We start from the raw sequence: 21,731 nt of genomic DNA on the forward strand, positions 1-21,731 counted from the left end.
ATTCAGAACCGAGGCGGAGTTCACCCGAGTCTGGAGACGGCAGCGCCCGATGACTCCACCAGCATTACAGGCTTTTATAATCATTCAATCTCAAAACTCACTTTCAGACAGCAGCGAGTGTTAGAACACCTTCTGTTTGGGATCCGATGTGGATTTTGATCAAGGCAGGAATATTAATAAGCGAGTATACTAAACCAACAGTAAACATGGCGTATCATCATATAGGCGATCACAAGCGTGCATTAGAGCTTTAATTCGGAGCCGGGTCGGGCCGATATTTCCCGCCACTGTCCTCGGGCCGGGTCGGGTCGGGCCCTTGATAAAGCACGTCACGTGTCATCCGCAGCGTCTCGCACTCGCAGTCTCGCACGCGTGACGCATCACACCTGCTGTGCATGCTGTAGGCTATTCTGTTGCTATTCTAAGTGTGACATGGATCTTGAAGAAGCAAAGAAAAAAATTAAAACAGGAGAATTAACTTTGAACAAGTTTGGAGGAAAATCGGAGGTATGGACACATTTTAAACTAGTCGTGGGGAGTGACAACATAATGTGTTGGCTTTGTCTCGTGCATTAAATGCGCACGCTGCTCGCCTATGACAGCAAAAAAACGGGGACTTCGACGATGAACAGACAAGCAGTCTTGCCATGACAGAAATGATTATAGTAGTCAGCCTCAGGCCTCAATATCCGCTTTTGTTACTTTTCCGATCCATTTCTGAATAAACAAACAACGCAGTTTGCATGCTTCTTCCTTGTCGCATTAGGTCTATTCATTAAGATAATAATTAATGAATGCACGCACAATTATGAACTTGATAAATGTTACAGATATGTTTTGCACAAACCAATGCCTTTCAACTTGCATGTGCAAAATTCAGAATTAAATGAATGTGCTGCAATTTGAACAAAAAGAGTCTGTAGTAGCCTACGTGTTTTAGCCATTAAATAAGCACAGTTTCAAGTTTAAGTTTTGTTTTGAAGAAAGCTTTTCTTTAAAGTGAATTTCGTTTAGTATAAATTGTATCTTAATTTTAATACATTTTTCATCAACCAATTGCCTGGATTTAATACAGAAAAAGCAATATAGCAGACATTATAATCATGACATGAAGTCGCCGGCGCGCCGCGGTCACTTACACCATTTGAAACTCGTAACACACGCTGTCACCGAATTTACAAATGCACATCTTGCTTGTTGCTCACACGTTTAAATAACAATGTTGAAGTAATATTATTAATAATAATTAATCGTTAAGAATATTTGATTGAATGCTGAATGTTGTGCTTGTTTAATTTAATAAAATTAAAACTTTAATTGTGATAATTAAAATTATTGAATATTGAGTGGCCAATTTTTGCTCATTTATTAATAGTATGTATATAATATAGCCTATATAGCTGTGCAGCTCCCCCTGTAGCCTTAATAATCTAGCACAGCAGCACCTGCTTAAAAAAATTCTGGCGCTACCCCTGGTTATAACGGCCCACGTATTAAAAATGGTCGGGTTTAAATCGGGCTCGGGCTCATAATTACAGTGAACGGGTCGGGCCGGGCTCAGACACAACGTGCTCGGGCTCGGGTTGGGTCGGGCTTGATTTGTTGGGCCCGATTTAAGCTCTAGCGTGCATGTATTTTATCTGTCAGTATGTCTCGTATCTTTATACCGGACTGTCTGATACCATATGTAGCTCTGCATACGTCATATGTTTGTGACGTGCTCCTCATCTTGTGTGTTTGTAGGTTCTCTGTGAGTTAGTGGGAGAGCGCCACGCGTCTGCTGTCAGCCCCTGATGACTGCACCTTAACACACACTCACACAGAGAACACACTATCTCTTCATAACCAAAAGGAAATCTGCTCTTCGTGTCCCAAAGAATGGAAATATATATATTATATAGAAATATAGTGTGTGTTCAACTGTATTTATACAATTTTGCCACATGCTTTTATATTAGTCTTCTGCTGGTGCCCGAGGATGTGTGTGTCACTGTTATTTTATTCAGCATTTTACTTTCGAGACACACACAAAACATCCTGACTGGTTACGTAGATCTGCGTTAGGTGGATCTTTTGGTTCACGTTTATTTATATGCGTTTGATGTCCCGATCTATTACTTTATTCTAAATGTTAAACTATGATCAGTAATATATATATATATATATATATATGTATATGTATATGTATATGTATGTATATATATATGTATGTATATATATATATATATATATATATATATATATATATATATATATATATATATATATATATATATGGGAGATCAACAGTGCCTTTCTGTTCGTCTTGGTTTGGGATTTCTTTATTACTCTCTACACACTGTTAACTGTAGCATTACAGAACTGCTGTATGGGATCACATGCATATCATATCAGAAAACAAACAAACAAAAATGAATAGAAATACCTCATTTAAGCAATCATTAAGAGAAGAAAAAAACATCTGTGTAATGAAGATCAAGATTTAAAGCGCTAGATAAACGAGGAGTTTTGCTGTGCGAAAGCTTCTATAGGGAACTTCACTTCTCTTTTAATTGGCACGCTAGTTTGTCTTTTATATATAAAGGACTGTTATCAACATTTGTAGGCCGTGGTTTCTCGGTAATGCCCTCTTTTACAGCGCCTCGTGTTCTCGAGCGGATATTTTTATATGAGAGTATAGAGCTATACTGTATTTTTGAAGGAAATGTGCACTTCGTACGGGGCGTTGTTTGATTTCAGAGCTCTCTCGCTCCAAAGACATTCCTCTTACTTTGAGTAGACCTCAAGGGATCCGGCTTCTTCAACCGATGGGGACGCTTCCCCACGCACGCGACGAGCTCATGCTTTCTCTAATCTCCTGTGATGAGGGATTTCTCTTTTCTTTTCGGCCAAGCTTGTAAAGAAACACGAGTGTGCCATTGCTGGTGCGGTGGAGACGTCGTCGTTCGCTCCGGTTGGCCTGGAGACGCTGTGCCAACGCTGCATCCCATTGTGCCTAAAGACAAAAAAAGCTCACGTTTTTATGTATATGATGTCCTTGTCTTCTCGAAACAGCTTTAAGACGACGTTTTCACACGGTGCCAGACTGCTGGAGGATTTTAGAGCAATAAAGGTGTTTAGTAGAACATTTGTATATTTCTTTATAGTGACATAGATGCAGAATCTAGGTTTTGTACATTTCTTCACCAGAGCTTTTGTAAATTTAAGATGCCAGACGGAAATCTTTCTAGGCTGTATCATACAGATGCTGTTCTCTTCTCTGTGTTTTTTTTTTCCTTTTTTTCTTTTTTTTGACATCAACTGTTACAAATTAGTTTTTGTTTGGTGTGGCAAATAAAGATTTAAGTTATGACATTTCAGTGCGTCTGCTTTTTCCCTTCTTGATGATAAGACTTCAGACTTATTGTTTATTTAATTCTGTGTGAATTAAAAATATAACATAAAAACACATCCCAAGGTTACATATAATACAATTCTGTGGAAATCTATTCTAAAGCGTAAGTGAATGTACAGGATTGTTAATGGAACTTCATTTGGGTCCATCAAATAAAGATCATAACTGAAAGTCATGTGTTACTCTGAACTAGGACTGCAATATGGACACAAATGCTATCACTTTTTTGATCAATATTATGATTTCAATTTTAATCCTAATTTTGAAACCATATTTCCTTTTACACCTTTTTTTTTTTTTTTTTGTAAGATGGTTATCTTATGATTATTTGTGGGCACCATATCTTTGTTTACAGGGCTATTATAATATGTGACCCTGAACCACAAAACCAGTCATAAGGGTCCATTATTTTTAAAATTTAGATTTATATATTCCAGTGATGTGTGGTTTGTTAGGATAGGATATGGATTTGGCTGAGATACAACTAAACCATTTGAACATCTGGAATCTGAGGGTGCAAAAAAAAACTGAAACATTGAGAAAATCTCCTTTAAAGTTGTTCATTTATGTTGGCGATTGTGCTGCATTCACTCACAGAAATAAATGTTTTATATATTTATGGTAGAAAATTTACAAAATATCTTCATGGATCATGATCTTTACTTAATATCCTAATGATTTTTGGCATAAAAGAAAAATCAATAATTTTGACCCATAAAATGTATTGTTGGCCATTGCCACAGATATACCCGTGCGACTCGAGACTGGTGACGTGATCCAGGGTCGCGTATGGCTAATGATGCAGTGAGTTACAGGTTCTACTGAATGACTTCAGATCTAGTCATGCTTGTATAAGGACTTGTGTTTAGCTTTGACAGCCGATGCTGTTCCTCGTGGTCCAGCTGTGAGCTCCCGGAGGAGAGCCGCATGTGAGCCAGAGGCCCGGATCTCACCCGGGACAAGAGCAGGAGTCACTGACACTGAGACTCCTGCTAGCTTCAGTCGGACAACAGCAGATGAAGAGAGATTCTGGCATGACAAAACTGGATTAAAAATGTTAACCATGTTTACATGCTGGATTAAAAACATACAGCATGATGACATCCAGGGTTTGAAATTAACTTGGCTACTACATTTTAAAGTGACCGGCCAGCGTTGAAGAAATCCATTGCTAAAAAAATAATAATTGAAAGCATCTATGCTTTTATTTTGAAAGAAAAACATAATCACAATACTGGCATGGACCCGTCCGTGATATCAGCCACTGTTAATGTGAAGTCAGGACAATAAAAGCAACTGTGAAATGTTAATATTGTTCGTCAAAATGATTAACCTCTGAATGCACATTTGTGAGATGTGTTATTGCATCCTGTGAAGATTTATAACATACCTTATGAAACAGAAGTACACTTCAAGTACATGTTATGGAGTATACTTAAGTAATGTTCAAGTATATTTTTAATTATACTTAGTAAGTATACTAATGTCAATGTACTAGTAGTAAACTTGTAAGTGTCCTATTTCAATACTGTTTATTATTTAAAATGTATTATATAAAAAGCATATGTTCAAGTATACTTAAGTGTAACGGTAGTAAACTTTAAGTGCACAATTATTTCACAACTACGTTTCTCATTTGTACTGGATCTGTACTACAAGTGAACTTGTAAGTATACTAGTAGTACTTTTGAAGTATACTGTACTCTCAGTAAACAACTAGTTTAGTAGTTTTATGCTGCAAGTGTACAGCAAGTTTTATTTAAGTGAACATAACCATACTTATGGTTTAGTATTTATATGTTATTTTTGCACTTTAAGTATAGGCCTACTAATGTTCCTATTTTTAGGCATATTAGGCACCTTTAACTAATTACATTTAACTAAAACTAAAATCATTTTATTCTATCTTCATGCATCTTTTTTTTTTCAACACTTACATGTGGGAAAGTTAAATACAAAATAAAACAAAAAAGTCAATACTTTAAACAAAAAGCTGAGAAAAAATCAAATCCGGAGTTGATGTTCGACGCGCATGCGCGGAATAGGATGTTTTTAACACGCATGTATTAATCTCGTATTTAATGTTATTTAAACTGTAATGCCGAGTTAAAGATAGAATAAATAGATGCAAATGGTTGTTTCATAGACACTACTAGCTACAGAGTATTTACATTTTATTTAAGCAACAAAATTCGTGTTTTGAATATCCTATCCTATGTATTATTATTTGTTTAATTCGTTTAATTTGGTCCTTTATGAATAGGCTACAAATAGTTTTTGTATAAATACTTACTTTTATATAAATACTTTTATTTTTACCACTTATAGTCTGTCTTATAGTATTCTGTGTTATTTGTTTAATATTTCTGTAATGTAGCATTTATTCGTTCATGAATGAATCAAATATATTATTTGTCTCCCTCACTCGCTGTGCTATAACTACACGACATATTAAGGGTTATACACTAAAATATGTGGAATATCTTATTTATACCAAGAAGAGAGATTTAATAAAGATGACAAGAAGAAAAACGATCTTGTGTCTGGTAACCGATCTGTTAAAACATCCCAATGTCCAACACATTTCTTGTTTTTGTTTTTTATGAAAAATATAATAGGCCTAAATAAATAAAAATATGCAAATGAAATCCCTAGAGATAGATCAACGTTCTAATGAATAAAGACATTTTATAAATATTCGTATAGCGTTGAATGCTCTACAAATAATTATTATAAGTTGATAAACGATATAACATGATTTAGCCTGCATTACTTTGCGTGAAAAATAGCGCTATGCCGTTATCAAGAGAGCGTTTAATGTGTCTAGGCAGACTTCTTAAATAGCCTAGTTAAACTTATGATCTCCGATCTTGTTTTGAGTGTTTTAGACAAATATAAAATGCAACTATAATGAATAAACATTTATTTGACTTGACTGAGGCGTTATTAGTAATGTGAATCCGTCTTTTCTGTCATTTTTTATTGATGAAAATGTTTATCTTATAGCTAATAGAATGATATAAAAACGATATAGCCTACAAAATGCGATGGCATTTCGTCTATGGGAAATTACATGACGGATAAAAACAGACAAAAAGAGAAGTTTTTAAACTCAACTAACTCCGTCAGAGTGATGGATATCTTAATAGTTATCGCAACTTCTGCATATCTATCATGTTACAGTGCTTCGTGTAAACTTATGGATTACATTAATACTATAATGGATGATAATAGCACTAATTTAGGAAGTGTGATAAAATAGGCTACAAAATGCATATCCAGTAGCCTAGGCTACTATAGCAAATCTTTGAAGCTGCAGGGAGAGAAACAGGTTATGGGCCATAACCCATAATGTAAAATTTTACTGTTTAAATTCATCCACTATAGCCAGTATGGCATATGTCAGTCATGCAGATTTTATGAAATAATATAATTTGTGGATCATGTAATGGGTAATTTACGTGCCCATGTTTAAACTTTCATGACTTAATCGAAACCTACTACAGAGCATGCGTGTTAAAACGTCACCGAACTACGTGTTTGATGTCAATGACGTCATCGCGCTACAGGCTGCAGCGAGAACTTCTTGGAAACTTCAGTCAATGGTGGGAAAAAGTGAAGTAGATCTGAAGTAAATTCCTACACAACCAGTGGACTAACCTACATAAAAAAATCAGATACTCAGAATTGGAAACATATTTGTTTTCTTTATAAATCAATCAATTCAAACAATGTAAGTTTATTAGACAGTATCAAACTATGTGAAAAAGTAGCCTATTTAATAGGCTATACTCAATCAAAAGATTGAACACAACTACAAGCCAAGTATACTTAGAATACTTAATTATACTTTTAAGTATATCTCAATCAAAAGATACAAGTAGTCCAAATATACTAAGACCTTTCTGTCAGTATAATTCGGCTTAAAAAGTAGCTTTCTTATTTTTAGTTTAAGAGAAGTAGACTATCGGCTACTAATTGCACACTTGAATAAACTTCTTTTTCGAAAGGGATACGGAGTGGCCTTTGATTAAACACATGTAACGCAAAGTTGAGATGATGTTGCCCAGAGAGAAAAACAATATGGCGTTGGAGGAAAAGATGCACGAGAGACGGCGTATTTTCCCCGGGTTTAATAAAATACTTAAACGCCACACTCGTCTGCATACATTGGGATTGAGTGAGAAAAAGTATACAAATAAACATTCAACTCTGGTCACAAATATAAAAGGAAATAAAAAGTCCAAAAGTCGGTAGAGCGGTTATCTATTTCCTCACCTGTCAAATCTTGATACTCTACGCACATGCGCAGTTCTCACTTTACCTCAAATTACCATAAATGCACAAAGTGACCATTACACACACACGCGCGTGCACGGAAAAATTGGGATGCTGGCATACATTTCCCCTCGCAAACCCAAGCAAAACCGTCATTCGGGAGTCGGGACCACTCAGCAGAAACACACACACACACATAGTCTAGGTCCTGGGTAAGATATGTAGCCTATGTGCTTCATTTAGCGGAGAATATCTCAACTGTTATAGACTAATATGACCCCACTGAACAGCGTGGGATGTGTGCCAAACTCTCTAACGGGAGGAAAGTCCTGAAAATGACCACAACCGGTGACACTATCATCACACTAACGGTGAATGGGCACTGATCTATATAGAATGACTGGATAGCTCATGACAATGTTCACAATATAGTTTAAGTGTAAGAATTCTGGCTTGATATTTTTAATTGTGTGATTTTAAGATGTTCAGTGTGGATGTCGTGTGTGTGTGTGTGTGGGGGGGGGGTTTGGGTGTACTGTTTTGTGCTGTATTGAATGGATAATTATAAGTACAATTGTACACAAACAAGGGACTTTTTTAAAAGAAAGAAAACATGCATTTGATTAATATACAGACATTTTATATCCAACCTTGCTATTATCATTGGAACATTAACTTAAAGTGAGAAATACAAAACAACAGGTTTATTCCCTGTGTTGCTAGGTAAAACTTTCAACACAGAGTCCAGGCATGGGGATGATGATGATGATGATGATGATGATGATGATGATCATTCAGTGACAGGATTTGTACAACGATTGCCTCGCTTGCATTGCAGGACTTGCACCAGCGGACACCAGCCACCCAACAGGGACACACACTCCTGTGTGCACGCGAGCAGGGATCTGGCAAACCTTCAGGTCTTGAGATTACAATCTCAGGGAATAATAAACTGCCCGTTCTGACACAACCATCAGCATCTGCATTTAAGCTCGAGGCGGCGTCTGTAAATGCTGCTTGGACCCAGAGCTGCTGTTGATAACAGGCTCTTTGTAGACGTTTTCTTGCATTAGTTGAGGTGCAAGCGGTCCTCTCAAAGTCCATCTTAAGGGCATTACTAATGAACGCAGAAATGCGCAGGTCGTCAAATGTCTCCATGGTTTGAGACGTGACCAAGAATGTTTCCGCCATTGCACTCTCTGTTAGCTGTGGACAGATGAAACTGAGAATCAGAGAAGAGTTGTCTGGTTTGCGGACAGTGATCAGGATATACCAACGTACAGTGGTTTGGTGCCTTTGTAGTTGGTGGTCAGCCACTCAACACAGAATGCCTGAGAAGCAGTTTTGCTAATGGAAGATGACCAATACCACTGGAACATTCTGGTTTGGTGAGATCACATCAAGGACAATCATGTTTTTTGATTTTCCTCTTCTCTCCCTCTCCCCATGTTTGATGCTGTCCTCTCTGTAAGTGTCGAAAACGATATGGATCTCATCACAGTTGCCTCCAGCTTTGGTGACCATGTGACCCTGGATCACGTCACCAGTCACATGTCGCACGGGTATATCTGTGGCAATAGCCAACAATACATTGTACAGGTCAAAATGATCGATTTTTCCTTTATGCCAAAAATTAATAGGATATTAAGTAAAGATCATGTTCCACGAAGATATTTTGTACATTTCCTACTGTAAATATATAAAACATGTATTTTTGTGAGTGAATGAAGCACAATCGTGAACATAAATGAACAACTTTAAAGGAGATTTTCTCAATGTTTCGATTTTTTTGCACCCTCAGATTCCAGATTTACAATAGTTGTATCTCTGCCAAATATCGTCCTATCCTCCTAACCAACCATACATCAATGGAAAGCTTATTTATTCAGCTTTCAGATGATGGATAAATCTCAATTTTAAAAAATTGACCCATGTGACTGGTTTTGTGGTCCAGGGTCACAAATGTCTAAGCAATAGCAAAGTCGTGGAATGTCTTGACGGGTGGATCGAGTTTTTTTAAGGAGACCTTTCTCACCAATGCCATGAAGTCGATAATGATGGCGTATGTGTGGGGTGTGTGTGTGTGTGTGTGTGTGTGTGTGTGTGTGGGGGGGGGGGGTTTCTGGACCTTTTCTATCTGTTTGTGGACACAACTTCAGCAGCTCAGTCCCAAGCTGTGATTTGGCACTCTTCCTCAGGTATCCGTCTTTGTCAACCAAGAAGAATGCAGAGTTGGTGATCTCATGCTGGAGTCGCTCCTCAACTGTGAACCCTCGGTGACGCCCATGCTAAACATGAGACCTCTACTAACACACACACACACACACTTTTGTGACTTATTGTCCTATATCCCGCTTAAAAGATGCAATTAATGCCCCTCAGCATATGGCATGAAATAAGCAGCAATAATGGAGTTACCCTGCGTGCTAGCCTACTTCAAACTGTGAAGAAAATGACTTTGAACAGACATATATCATTATATAGATCAGTGAAGCCTCCTTCGACTTACCCGTCCAATGTAAACAACGATAAGAAACTCTTCGCTCACGAGGATAAGTCAGATCATTGGCAGAGGTAATTTTACACCAATGAGGACATATTTATGAATAAATACATTGATTTTAGCTAATAAAATACTTTAAAAAACTACACAGTTGTAGGCTACCTTTAATTAAAGCACAGTTTAATCAAGCTCATAGTTCCATACATTAGGCTACTCAAGTAAATAATGAATAATTTGTGTATGTGAAATGTAAATGATTGTATTAATGTTTGAAATGTTGGCCTACTTTTGTAGTTATTTAAATGCACATTTTGGGAAATGTCTTATGTAACTGTTTTTGTTTATCTTAACTCCAGTGAGAAAAGTGACGCTTGCTAGATAATTATGTAGAAACGAAGGATGAGCATCGCTTCAGCCTACACCCTTTTTTGTTTTTTGTTATTATGTATCTATAGCTATTTTGTACATTTGAAACTGAACCCTAATGATAAAACATCACGATGAGGTCTGAATACAATGAATTCAACCATTTTATACAACAGAACCCGTATGCGCGACCCACTGACACAATTCAGTACGTGCGTGTGGGCGTGGCCCGTGCCCATGACGTCACACGTGTGGGCGGGGTCTTCAGCGTGGGCTCAAATACGCGGGCGGAGTCGAGCGGGTTCAAAAACAGACTCAGGAGTAATTGTTGGCGACTTTGTCTCCATTACATCCTCGGAAGGTGATTCTTTCTCGATATTCTGTGCTGCAAACACTTGCTTTACGTCTGTTAGTCTTATATAGGGCTTTGAAGTGTTAGTAGTGAAACATTTCTTAAATCTGTGTTTCGGTGTTGTGTATTAATGCGCTTGTTTTCCAGACATGGAGGAATGATTTTCTGCATGTTTATGCCGTGGAAAAGCCGATGACAGAAGCTGTGTTTCCTTTCGCAAAGGTAATTTCTGTTCCAAAACTTTCCTTGCCTTTGTTTACAAGCTCGCTGAGCGACCCGCCCATGTCGCCTGTGTTTTACTTTCACATATCTCACAGATGATGTTTCTGCTTCCCTGTGTGCTGTTGCACTTCAGATCGCGTGCATTCTTCATTTTAGTCAATTCCAGCACGAGTTAATAAGATGTAGACAGTGATAGTAAACACTGTGTGTGCTTTAGGCCTGATGTTGGGACCAGTTTGCATTGCATAGACCCCAACACCAGGAGGTCAAAGAAGAGAAATGCACTAAAAGGTTATTAAAGTCAAGTCACCTTCATTTATACAGCGCTTTTAACTATATAGATTGTTTCACAGCATTACAGTGATAATAGGAAGGATAATAGGATTGTTCTGGCTTTACAGCAGCTCTAGAATAAAGTTAGTGTCCAGATAAAGTTAGTTTTGATTGATTCACTTCCATTGCAAAGATCATTAGTTATTAACTTAAGGGGCCGCTAACACGACACCGTTCTAACAGAACACACACACACAAAGTCAGAAGTAATGACTGATACACTGCCTTGCTTGCTTGAATAAATCAGTTTGGATGAAAGCTCTTAAACCACTAAACTGTGCATGTCTTCACCAGGCTTTACTTCCCTTGGAAAGGTGTTGATCGAGTCATGAAAGCTCCTGGCGAGGCAGAGAACGGGCGTCTGGACACACTGCTGTTCAACACCCTGGCCAGAGAGAAGCGTCTGTGGAGGACGCCGGTGCTGAAGGACGGATGCGTTCAGGTGCGAGGGTGTTTTTAACTCAACACACTTAACCCTCGTTTGGTCCGTTCGGACCGCATTTGATGTTTCCCTCATTAAAAAACATCGTTCCCTTCATCTCCGTGGTGTACACTATCTATCTAAACACACACACACACACACACACACACACACACACACACACACACACACAAAAACTGGGCTTCATTTGGTTGATCCCACATTGAAAATGAATGGGAAAGGTGAAAAATTAATCCAGAATAAATCTGAAAATTTTCACACTGAAATGAAGGCCTGGTACTAGAGCATAAATGCAATGTGGAATACACACACACACACACACACACACACACACAGCTGTGACTGCAACAGACAGCATTTGTATAGAATTTGGCATAGAAAATCAGCCACAAATGCAGATATGAATGGGTAAGACCTCACACACACACACATGCACACAAACACTCTTTCACAGGCACACATACACGCACACACTAACACTTTCACGCACACACACAACTCCTGTTCATTTCTGCTTTTTGCTATTGGTTTTATTTACATTTATTTATTTTTATTATTATTTTTATTTCTTATTCTAAAGTTAGGTTGTTTTTAATTTTTATTTAATTTTTTACATTTGGTTTATTGAAATTATTCATAAATGCAATCGGACTGAGTTTTTTTTTTTTTAGTGGCAAATTTATGTGGCATTGCAAAAATAGACACTACAAAACACCACAAATTCTAACCCTTAACACAAATACTGATTTTAAAGTATTTTATACTGTTCAAATGTATATATTCACAAAATGTATATTAATGTGATAGGAGCAGTTGGCCACATCCAGAAGAAATGAATGGATCTCTATGGCCCTCTGCTGATATATGTGGGCAAAACACCGTTTCTAAAACTGTAATTCCTACAGGTTTTGTAACCCGCAGATGACAGATATCTATGGAAGCTTGTTTCCGCCACAGAATAAAACATTTCAAAAGATAATTGCGACTTGTTACCTCAATTGCAAGTTTACATAGCGCAATTCTGACTTTATTTCTCAGAATTGCGTGTTATAAACTCACATTGTGAGAGTTATGCCATAAACTCTCAATTCTGATTTTTTATTTCTCTCGCAATTGCGAGTTTATCTTTCGCAATTCTGACATCTTTTCTCTGAATTGCGAGTTATCAAGTCAGAATTGAGTGATTTTTAAAGTCCAATAAGGGGAAAAAAGACTGACTTTTTTCCTCAGAATTGTGAGTTTATATCTAACAGTTCTGACTTTATAACACGCAATTGGGAGATATAAAGTCAGAATTGCATGATATAAAGTCGCAATTATGTGTTATAAAGTCAGAATTGTGAGATATAAACTCGCAATTCTGAGGAAAAAAAGTCAAAAACCTTTTCTTTCTTTTTTATTCTGTGGCGGAAACAACTCCCATAGATTTCTGCCTGTGATGATGATCTAAATTAAACACAAGTCGTTTCTGGATATTGATCTAGGTGTTAAAGTAATTTTTTCCAGAAAAATGTGCCGTTTCAAATGCAAAATAATGGTATAGTTAAATTAATTTAGTGGAAAATGGGTAAAATAAAATAAAAAGTACCACATATCCCCCAAAACACAGGATAAATGTATAGTTGAGAAGTAAAGAAGAAACTGTATGATTTGCCTGCAGGGTTCGGATATCAGCCCAGCTCAGTACCACGAGGTGATCGTGTGGTTGCGTGACATGAGCGGCACATTCCAGTTTTCCTCCGAGACGTTTGCGTTGGGAGTGTGTGTCCTCAACAGCCTGCTGGCCGCGGTCAAAGTAAGTGAACCCACCGTTACACGCTTCCCCCGACTCGGGCTCAGACTCTGAGCTCTCCCTCTTTCTCTGCAGACTCAGTTGAAATACCTCAAGTGCATGGCCATCACCTCTCTGATCCTCGCTGCGAAGGTCAACGAGGAGGACGAGGCAAGGCGCAGGAACCACAGAGACACGCCACACCACTTTTAACCATTCCAGTGCCTTTATTGTTCTGTTTTGTTGGCGAACAGGTGATTGCATCGGTTAAAGACTTGCTGGAGCAAAGCAGATGCAAGTTCTCGACAGCTGAGATTCTTCGCATGGAGCGGGTCATATTAAACAAGCTGCACTGGGACCTTTACATCGCTACGCCCATGGATTTCATTCACATCGTGAGTTGCAACTCATCGTTCTTGTGTTCAGATCAGAACTTAACGGTACAAAAAAGCACAGGAAAACATTAGGGTTGGGTATCGTTCCGATGTTCACCGATTCTGCGTCTCGATGCCGATTCTCATCCCTTAGTAATTGCGATTCCATTGAGGTAAAAAATCTTATTGCAAAACAATGTCTTTGTAGCTGAATATCATGAACAGACATCAACGGGCTAAAGAACACTTACACACGTTTGCCTGTGGTTTAATCGCAAAAACAACTAGCCAAACTGATATAGAGTTTAAGCATTATTAAAGACAAGCGCACACTCGGTTATTAAAATAATAAGAAAAAAAAATTGGCAATCGCACAAATAAATACAAGTGAACAAAATTACAATGGAAATAAAGATATAAAATTAAAAAAAAGATTTTCCGGTACAGAAACTGTAATCAAATGTAAAATAACACTGCAGTTTATGAATAAAATATATATTACAAATATAGTTACAAAAGTCAAGAACAGCGAGTGCATTTTCTCTTTGTCTTTTGCTGTTTGATTAGTGTTATTATAGCAGGAATATTAGGCTGCTGTCCCTTTAAGAGCTGCACGGATCCAATACACTGATACACATGCGTTAACGTTCACTTACGACATAACCGACTGTTTACGAGGATATTTTGACACATTTTTGTGAGTATTAGTCCGTTCAAGTGCAAAAAAACCCTGAAGAGACGCAGCATGAGAGGCATCTTTGCGTGAGATGTGTGAGCGGCACAGAAAACAGCAAACAAGTCTTATTGCGCTTGAATGGTTTAAAGTCTTATTAAAATGCGCACAGAGGAATTGAAATGCGCGCGTTTTATCAAGTCTATGGTTTTCTGAACCGGTTCTCGATACCCAACCCTAGAAAACACACAGCCATTTTGATGTGCCCATTGCAAACATCAGCAGAAATTGACTTTTGGTCCTTGATATTGTGCATGTAAATGTGCGGCCGCGTGGCGCCTGTGTTCGGCCAAGGCACTGATCTGACTTTAACTTCAGCAGTAAAGCAGATAGATAACCCTGCAAAACATCTCCAGTGCAAATATACTCTCAGAAATCAGAGCTATCTTCATACTTCATCTTTCCTACATACTGGGGTTCAGTTAAAATATCCAAAAATATGAAGTTTTAGCAGAAGTTAATGTAGCAAAGAGTTGGCCGAGGCATTTAGCCACGATAAGAACAACCGCTAAACATGGGAGCGGAAGTGAGTGTGTAGCGCTGCTGCTTTGGCACACCACGGACAGCCATAAAACAGCCAAAGTACATGAACGAGACCCCGATAAAATACTTCTGTGGTTTTAAAAGAACGCAAGATCCTGATCCTGAAAAACGAAACAATCTCTTAATTAAAAAAAATGATAAAATCAGTATAAATATGGGAGAAACTCGTGAAGCCTGGGTCATATTTTACCCCAAATCAAAATAATAATAATAATAAATGTGTGTTGGATAAAGAAAACCAAGCCTGTTTTGGGACCGTTTGAGACATTAGTTGGGATAGATCCATATTTAACATAATTTTCCCATTCAGTGGCTGGTTTTGGTGTGATGAGCATTATAAGTGCACCTCAGGATCTAAAGTTACCACAGTTTTATCACTGGGAATTATTTTGTAAAGACGCATTTTCAATTTTAAGGCAGTTGAATGGAAAACCGTCGGCATGCAGGATTCTGGTCTTCATTCATGAAAAACTGGTTTTATGGCAATTGAGCATATTTTTCCTTCTCATTACTTTAATGTAAAATTCGTCTTCATTATGGTAATGTGGAAACGATATACCTAACATTATACACTGTAAAGCACTTGTACTGCATTATTGAATAATAATGCCACAATTCAAAAGAATCTCGATGGTCCTAAAAATGCCTCATTTTCTTTATCCAAACCATTTTAATTTTTGCGTGATTTTTTTTTTTTTTTTTTTTTTGGCATGTGAGATCAACCCATATAGGTCATATTAAAGATATCTATAAGTTATAACGCATAGAATAATGAAATATAATTGATTGTGAAATGAAAAAATATCTAATAGTATAGAAAAATAAATTTCCTTAACTTCCCAAATAAATATCCATAATTTAGAATACCTTAAATATATATTACCATACAAGGTCCATGTGACTCATCTGTAAAGTGAAGACACGCTCACATACAGCCATAGATACAAAGGAAAGTCACGCTTCCACAGTAAACATTTAACGAAACCTTCTAGATATATATATATATATACTCGATCAAGATGGCTTATTTATTTTTAGGCTGAACCTATAAAACTTGAGCATTAAAAGTAAACGTGAAACCAGAATCGGTCCTATTTACTTTCTTAAAGGGGTCATGACATGAGAAATCCAATTAATCCTTAATCTTTTGACCTATAAGAGGTCTTTGTACCATTAAAACATCCTGCGAGTTTCAGAGATTAAAACGTCCTCGTTATAAACGAAGCATTTATTTAATCAAGCTCTAGAAACAGCTTGTTTTGATATTGTGGGATTTGTGACGTCACATGGGCAAAAACATTTGCATATGCCCGCCTCCAGAGCGAGTCGCTGATCATGGCCTATAGAGGGCGCTACAGGAGAATAAATCTTTTTCTTTTTTTTAACCATAAAGTCCACTTTTACACTCCGTTTTCAACAGAAAAGAGCGATTTACAGACGTCATCAGTGACTAGTCGACGTCGACTCTAGATTTAAGTCGAAATGTATGTGATTTAAAGTGAAGTTGTTCAACTCTCTTCAGACTTCAGAAGATCCCAGCGTCGGAAAACAAGTGGATGCTTTATTTTAATGGCGTCTCGGATCGCGTCACAGGATTATATGTTTGTCCAGAGCATTTATTTTGTAATCGAGGCACGGTGTAATGGAGAGTTCATTACGGTAAGGCGTTGATACTGTTTCCTATGCAGTGGCGTTAGCCAATCATAACAGTGGCGTTTACTGACAAGCCTTAAAAACTGATCATTTCAGACAGAGGCTCAGAATGAGGGTTAAAAATAATCAGTTTTTCACATATTTCTGTTTTTTATGTGCAAAAAACTTTAATAACATTAAGTCAACCTCAAAGGATTAAAAAAAATCCATGTCATGACCCCTTTAATGTAAGTTTTCTGGTTTCATAATGCATAATTGCACATTATTTAAAAAGTTTTCATAATTATTCATCATTGATGATGCATGTAATATCTTGCTTTGGGCTCGTAATCTCAAATCTCAGGGACTCAATTCTCAATATGAACAACAAGAACAAAACAAACAACCTATCTGGATTGGGATCTAGAAGAGACAGAGACTTCTGTAATGGAGACTATTGAACACACCGCATGTGTTTTACACACACGCGCACACACACACACACACACACGCACACGCACGCCTCTGTCCTGGTGGTGATGGTGTTGTGGTGTGGTTGTTGAAGCCCTGTCCTCCTCCTCCTCCTGCAGTATCACGGGCTGCTGATGTCCCGGGCGCCGGCGCTGGCGCGGGCCGGCTCTCAGAACAGGCCGGTTCTCCAGGCCTCGCTGTGGACCAGACAAGCGCAGCACTGCATGGCCTGCCACCAGCTCTGGCAGTTCAAGGGCTCCATACTGGCCTTGGCCATCATCACCTTAGAGCTGGAGACGCTGACGCCGGACTGGTTCTCTGTCTTCACCGATCTGCTGAGGAAAGCACAGGTACGAGTGAAGCGTTTGCATCAACATCTGCGGCACGCAACTTTGATGGAATATTATGAGTTACACGATATGTCGGCCATCATATCGGTATCAGTACCGTTTTTAATGTTATCGTTATCGGCCTGATAAGAAGATTTGTCTGATATATTAAAACTGATAAATACTGTATTATTTCCTTCAGCTGAGACTCTTCAGATGCCACTGTTCAACATGATGGCTTTGAATTCCTTGAAATATGATTGGAATCACTTAAAAAAGGAAAATACAGTGAAGTGCAGCGCAAGTCCGTCATATCGGCTACATAAAATTTATAATGATTGTGTGCTTGAGGACATTGATTTTAATGGTGAGACTTTTGTTTTTGTAATCAGGCTCTCAAAAATTATATAAACTTGGATTTAGATTTATCGGCCAATATATCGGTTATCGGCTTTCAAAATATGAAGAATTATCGGTTATCGGTATCGGCCAAAATGTTCATATTGATCTCTATGGGTAACTGCTAGTGAATGCACCAAAATTAATTTTACTGAAACCTAAATTAAACTTTTCATTCAGCTGAAAAAAGTTTATTTAATAATCAGTTAATTAATATAATTTATTCTTCAGTCAACCCTCAAATAAAAACTGAGTATATAAACTAGGGCTGTCAAAATTAATATGTTAACGCATGCAATTAATTTTTTCAGTTTAACAGGTTAAAAAGATTTAACAAATCGCAAATAAAAATGTAATAAAAACGGAAGTTGCTCTTTGTCCCTCCATCATAATCGAGTGTCTCAGAGCGTCAGACGAGACTCAGTAAACGCTGTCGTGTTCTCTGGCGTTCGGATGCTGGTGTTCGGGAACACACTCGTGTGAGACGCTTCTGGAGGGAATTACACCAAATCATTCTGATCACAGACAACAGCTTGCGTCCCAAATCATGCACTATACACAGTATGTACTCATCTGCATAGTTTATGAATTTTATACGGTTATTTTGTCCCTCAACATGAGTCTGAGTTTTTTCTGTTAATTTAGTGCATCATCCTGGTATTTAAAGTGCACTTTTTCTTTTAGGAATTTTCAGTGTGAACATATTACTCGCACTATTTATACTTAAAAACATCATAGAATATGCGCAAGTATGCGAATTGGGACGCAGCTTTAGACTCGGCCGTTTCAGAAACACCAAACCAACATTAGAGATGCTGCGATGCCATTGGTCCGCTGGTTACTCCAGTTATCCAATCACAGCCTCAGCTGAGGCAAAGTCACATGAGGGTTTTGGGGGATTTATTCAGTAAAGTTTCCATCGTAGTTCATGTGTTCATGTCTTATAGGATGAAAAATGTATTTGAGTGTTTTTTTTTTGTTTTTTTTATTTTTATTAATTCAATTCACATTTATTTGTATAGCGCTTTTCACAATAGACATCATTTCAAAGCAGCTTTACAGAAAGTGCATGAGTCCATATTACAATTTAGAGTAATCTGTTATCAGAGGAAACTGTCTAAGTTATGCATTTTAGAAATTATATAAAGTCACAGTTAGCTAAAAATGTATTAATTTAATCAATGTAATAATTTAATGCAGAAACATTAAATTAATGCACATTTTTCAAATTTATCCACATCTCTGCATCTTTCTTTTTAATTTTTTTTTTTTAATGCAATATCCCCAAATGCTCATGAGAGCCGGTGCCTGTAAACGTGTCCGAGGAAGTGTTTGGTCAGTGCTGTTGTAGTTCTTTTACTCGCATGTTTGCATTTCCTCTTATACAGATTTATGCACATCTCTCCATTCCCATTAAGCATTTTTTGTGCAATATCCCAAAATTTGCATAGAAATAGGTGGCCATTGGTCCGCTGGTTAGTCCAGTTATCCAATCACAGCCTTTGTTGAGGCAAAATTTTTGTTGAATTTATTCTGTAAATGTGTTTCCACTGTAGTTTATCCACGTCGTCATATCAAATGAAAAATATATCCATCTTAATTAGTTTTTTTTGTTGTTGTTTTTTTAATGCACATTTTTAGAATTTATGCACATCTCTGAATCTTTCCTTTTTCAATGCAATGAAATGCTCCAGCATGACTTGACTCGGATGCGTGCTTGTGTTGGCTCTAGATCTCGAGCGCAGAGTTCATCTGCTGTAAGGAGACGGTGGACGAGTATCTCACGGGTCTCCGGCTCTCCTCTCCCAGCAACACCGTCTACATCCTCGGCTCCTCCAGCATGCTGGCCTTCAGGAGACAGGACCGCAGGAAGAGGGAGCACGGGGACCACGACATCGACGACTTCTACGACGGCTTCTGGTGCCTCTATGACGAGGAACCGTCCATGAAAACAGGAAGACATGACGGACTGCAGGATATGATGTCGTCCTGTCCTCCGCTACTCCATAAACAGTGAGAGGGGGAAGCTGATAAACGATGGCCAACGCACTTTTCTATTCCTTTTATGAAACCTTTATGCTGCACTTTGATCGTATTTGGAGATTTCTTTACATTTCATGTTTTTTTATCTTTTCTTTTTGTATTTTGTTTTGTATTTATGTGTCTTCATACAAGCTGTTCAGAAGTAGAATTATGGTGCTTAAACGTAAATCTTTTTGTTGGACAATCCCAGACAGTAACATAGTGTCGGCACAGATCCGGTACATGAAGATCCACACATGCCAGATGTGGGCCGGATCTGAGCCGACACTGATGCTGTCTGGGATTGGTTCATTCCGTAATGAAGTTATATGCTTTATGGTATCAGTCGATATTGATATTTCATATCTTTGAAAGAATCCTTTGTAGGATTAATGTGAAGAGGAAATAACGTTCAGAGATTACTTTTCTCGTTTTTATCCCAAAAACACCTCCTCCCGACCCTTTTTAAAGGCAGCTACAGATAGTACATTCCGGTTCCTCCTAAATGAAACATGGGAATTTTCTTTTCTGAATGGGACTCTACATTTATTTTGTAAAAACGGCAGCTTTTATGTTGCTTGGAAAACTGTCCTTCTATGCAATAAAACAGACTGTTGACAGTACACGTGTTCTTAGTTTTCTTACTGTGTACTTTCTTACTATTTTATCCCTTAAAACTCATCCTTGATCACCAAAATGACAATGTTTTCCTTGAAAAACATTTCTTCATGTCTTAAAATAGCTTTAAAAAAGTAACTTGACACCCTTGCCTCATTTAGTATACGTGGTTCTATGAATATGCAAATGAGCCCCGCCTCCACTCACTCACTCAGCTCAGAGATCCACTGGTTGACAATCACACGTTGATCTGATTGGTTACAAGGTCGTTTGTGATGTCAGAAACATCACCTTTTTTTTTTTTTTTTATCAATAAAGTTAGTTTTCTTACTGTCTGAGCAAATGTGTCATTAAAGCATTATACAGGAAAATAGTTTAAAAGTATGTTATTCCAAAACCATAAGACTTTTTCTTTTTAAGACTTTTCTTCTGTGAATCAAAATATATTTAAAAAAAACATGTTTGGATTTGTGTTTGAATGAAATTAAATTTCCCTCATGTCATTTCAGATCTGTATTAATGACAGTTTAATTTTGAGTAAAATATCCCTTTTAGTAGTAATTTGTAATAGAGCAAATGTGACAATTTAAAAAAAAAAAAATATATATATATATATACTCACTGCAGTACAAATGTTTGGAGCCAATAAGATCTATTTATTTATGTTTAAAGAAATTAATACTTTTATTCAACAAGGATGCATTACATTGATCAAAAGTGACACTAAAGGCAATATTAGAAAATATTTCTATATCAAATAAATGCTGTTTTGATATATATGCTGTTGAATGTTTGATGTTGGCGTTCTTGTGCATGTACATAAGCGATGCTTCTACCTCATAAAAACAGGATTTAAAGTTTATATCAAAGTTGATATTGTGGCTTTATACATTGCAGGGGTCATTATATATTATTAACATTCTACACTCTTCAAATACACAAAACATTA

At 37.4% G+C, this 21,731-nt stretch overlaps 2 protein-coding genes across 3 annotated transcripts in view; both read left to right on the plus strand.

The window, feature by feature from the left end:
• The window catches only part of stk26 (serine/threonine protein kinase 26), a 34,184-nt gene extending 32,284 nt beyond the window's left edge, over positions 1-1,900 (plus strand). Inside the window, exon 11 of the mRNA XM_084137871.1 lies at positions 1,744-1,900. Coding sequence (XP_083993997.1) covers positions 1,744-1,759 — 16 coding nt within the window. The 3' untranslated portion in view covers positions 1,760-1,900. The remainder of the gene's footprint in view (positions 1-1,743) is intronic.
• An 8,886-nt stretch (positions 1,901-10,786) lies between these two features.
• ccni2 (cyclin I family, member 2) lies at positions 10,787-20,787 on the plus strand. Of its 2 annotated transcripts, XM_084137872.1 has the most exons (8): positions 10,787-10,902; positions 11,041-11,115; positions 11,743-11,890; positions 13,551-13,685; positions 13,758-13,832; positions 13,916-14,056; positions 17,534-17,764; positions 19,875-20,787. In XM_084137872.1, the coding sequence occupies exons 3-8, from the start codon at positions 11,777-11,779 to the stop codon at positions 20,157-20,159; spliced, it is 981 nt and encodes a 326-aa protein (XP_083993998.1). In that variant the 5' UTR covers positions 10,787-10,902; positions 11,041-11,115; positions 11,743-11,776; the 3' UTR covers positions 20,160-20,787. The 2 variants fall into 2 exon arrangements, with proteins under 2 accessions (XP_083993998.1, XP_083993999.1); XM_084137873.1 differs by lacking the exon at positions 13,758-13,832 and having other exon boundaries at positions 10,807-10,902.
• Positions 20,788-21,731: the final 944 nt, after the last annotated feature.

The sequence above is a fragment of the Abramis brama genome (genome assembly GCF_963993115.1).
Source record: "Abramis brama genome assembly, chromosome: 15".
NCBI classification, from domain to species: Eukaryota; Metazoa; Chordata; class Actinopteri; order Cypriniformes; family Leuciscidae; genus Abramis; species Abramis brama.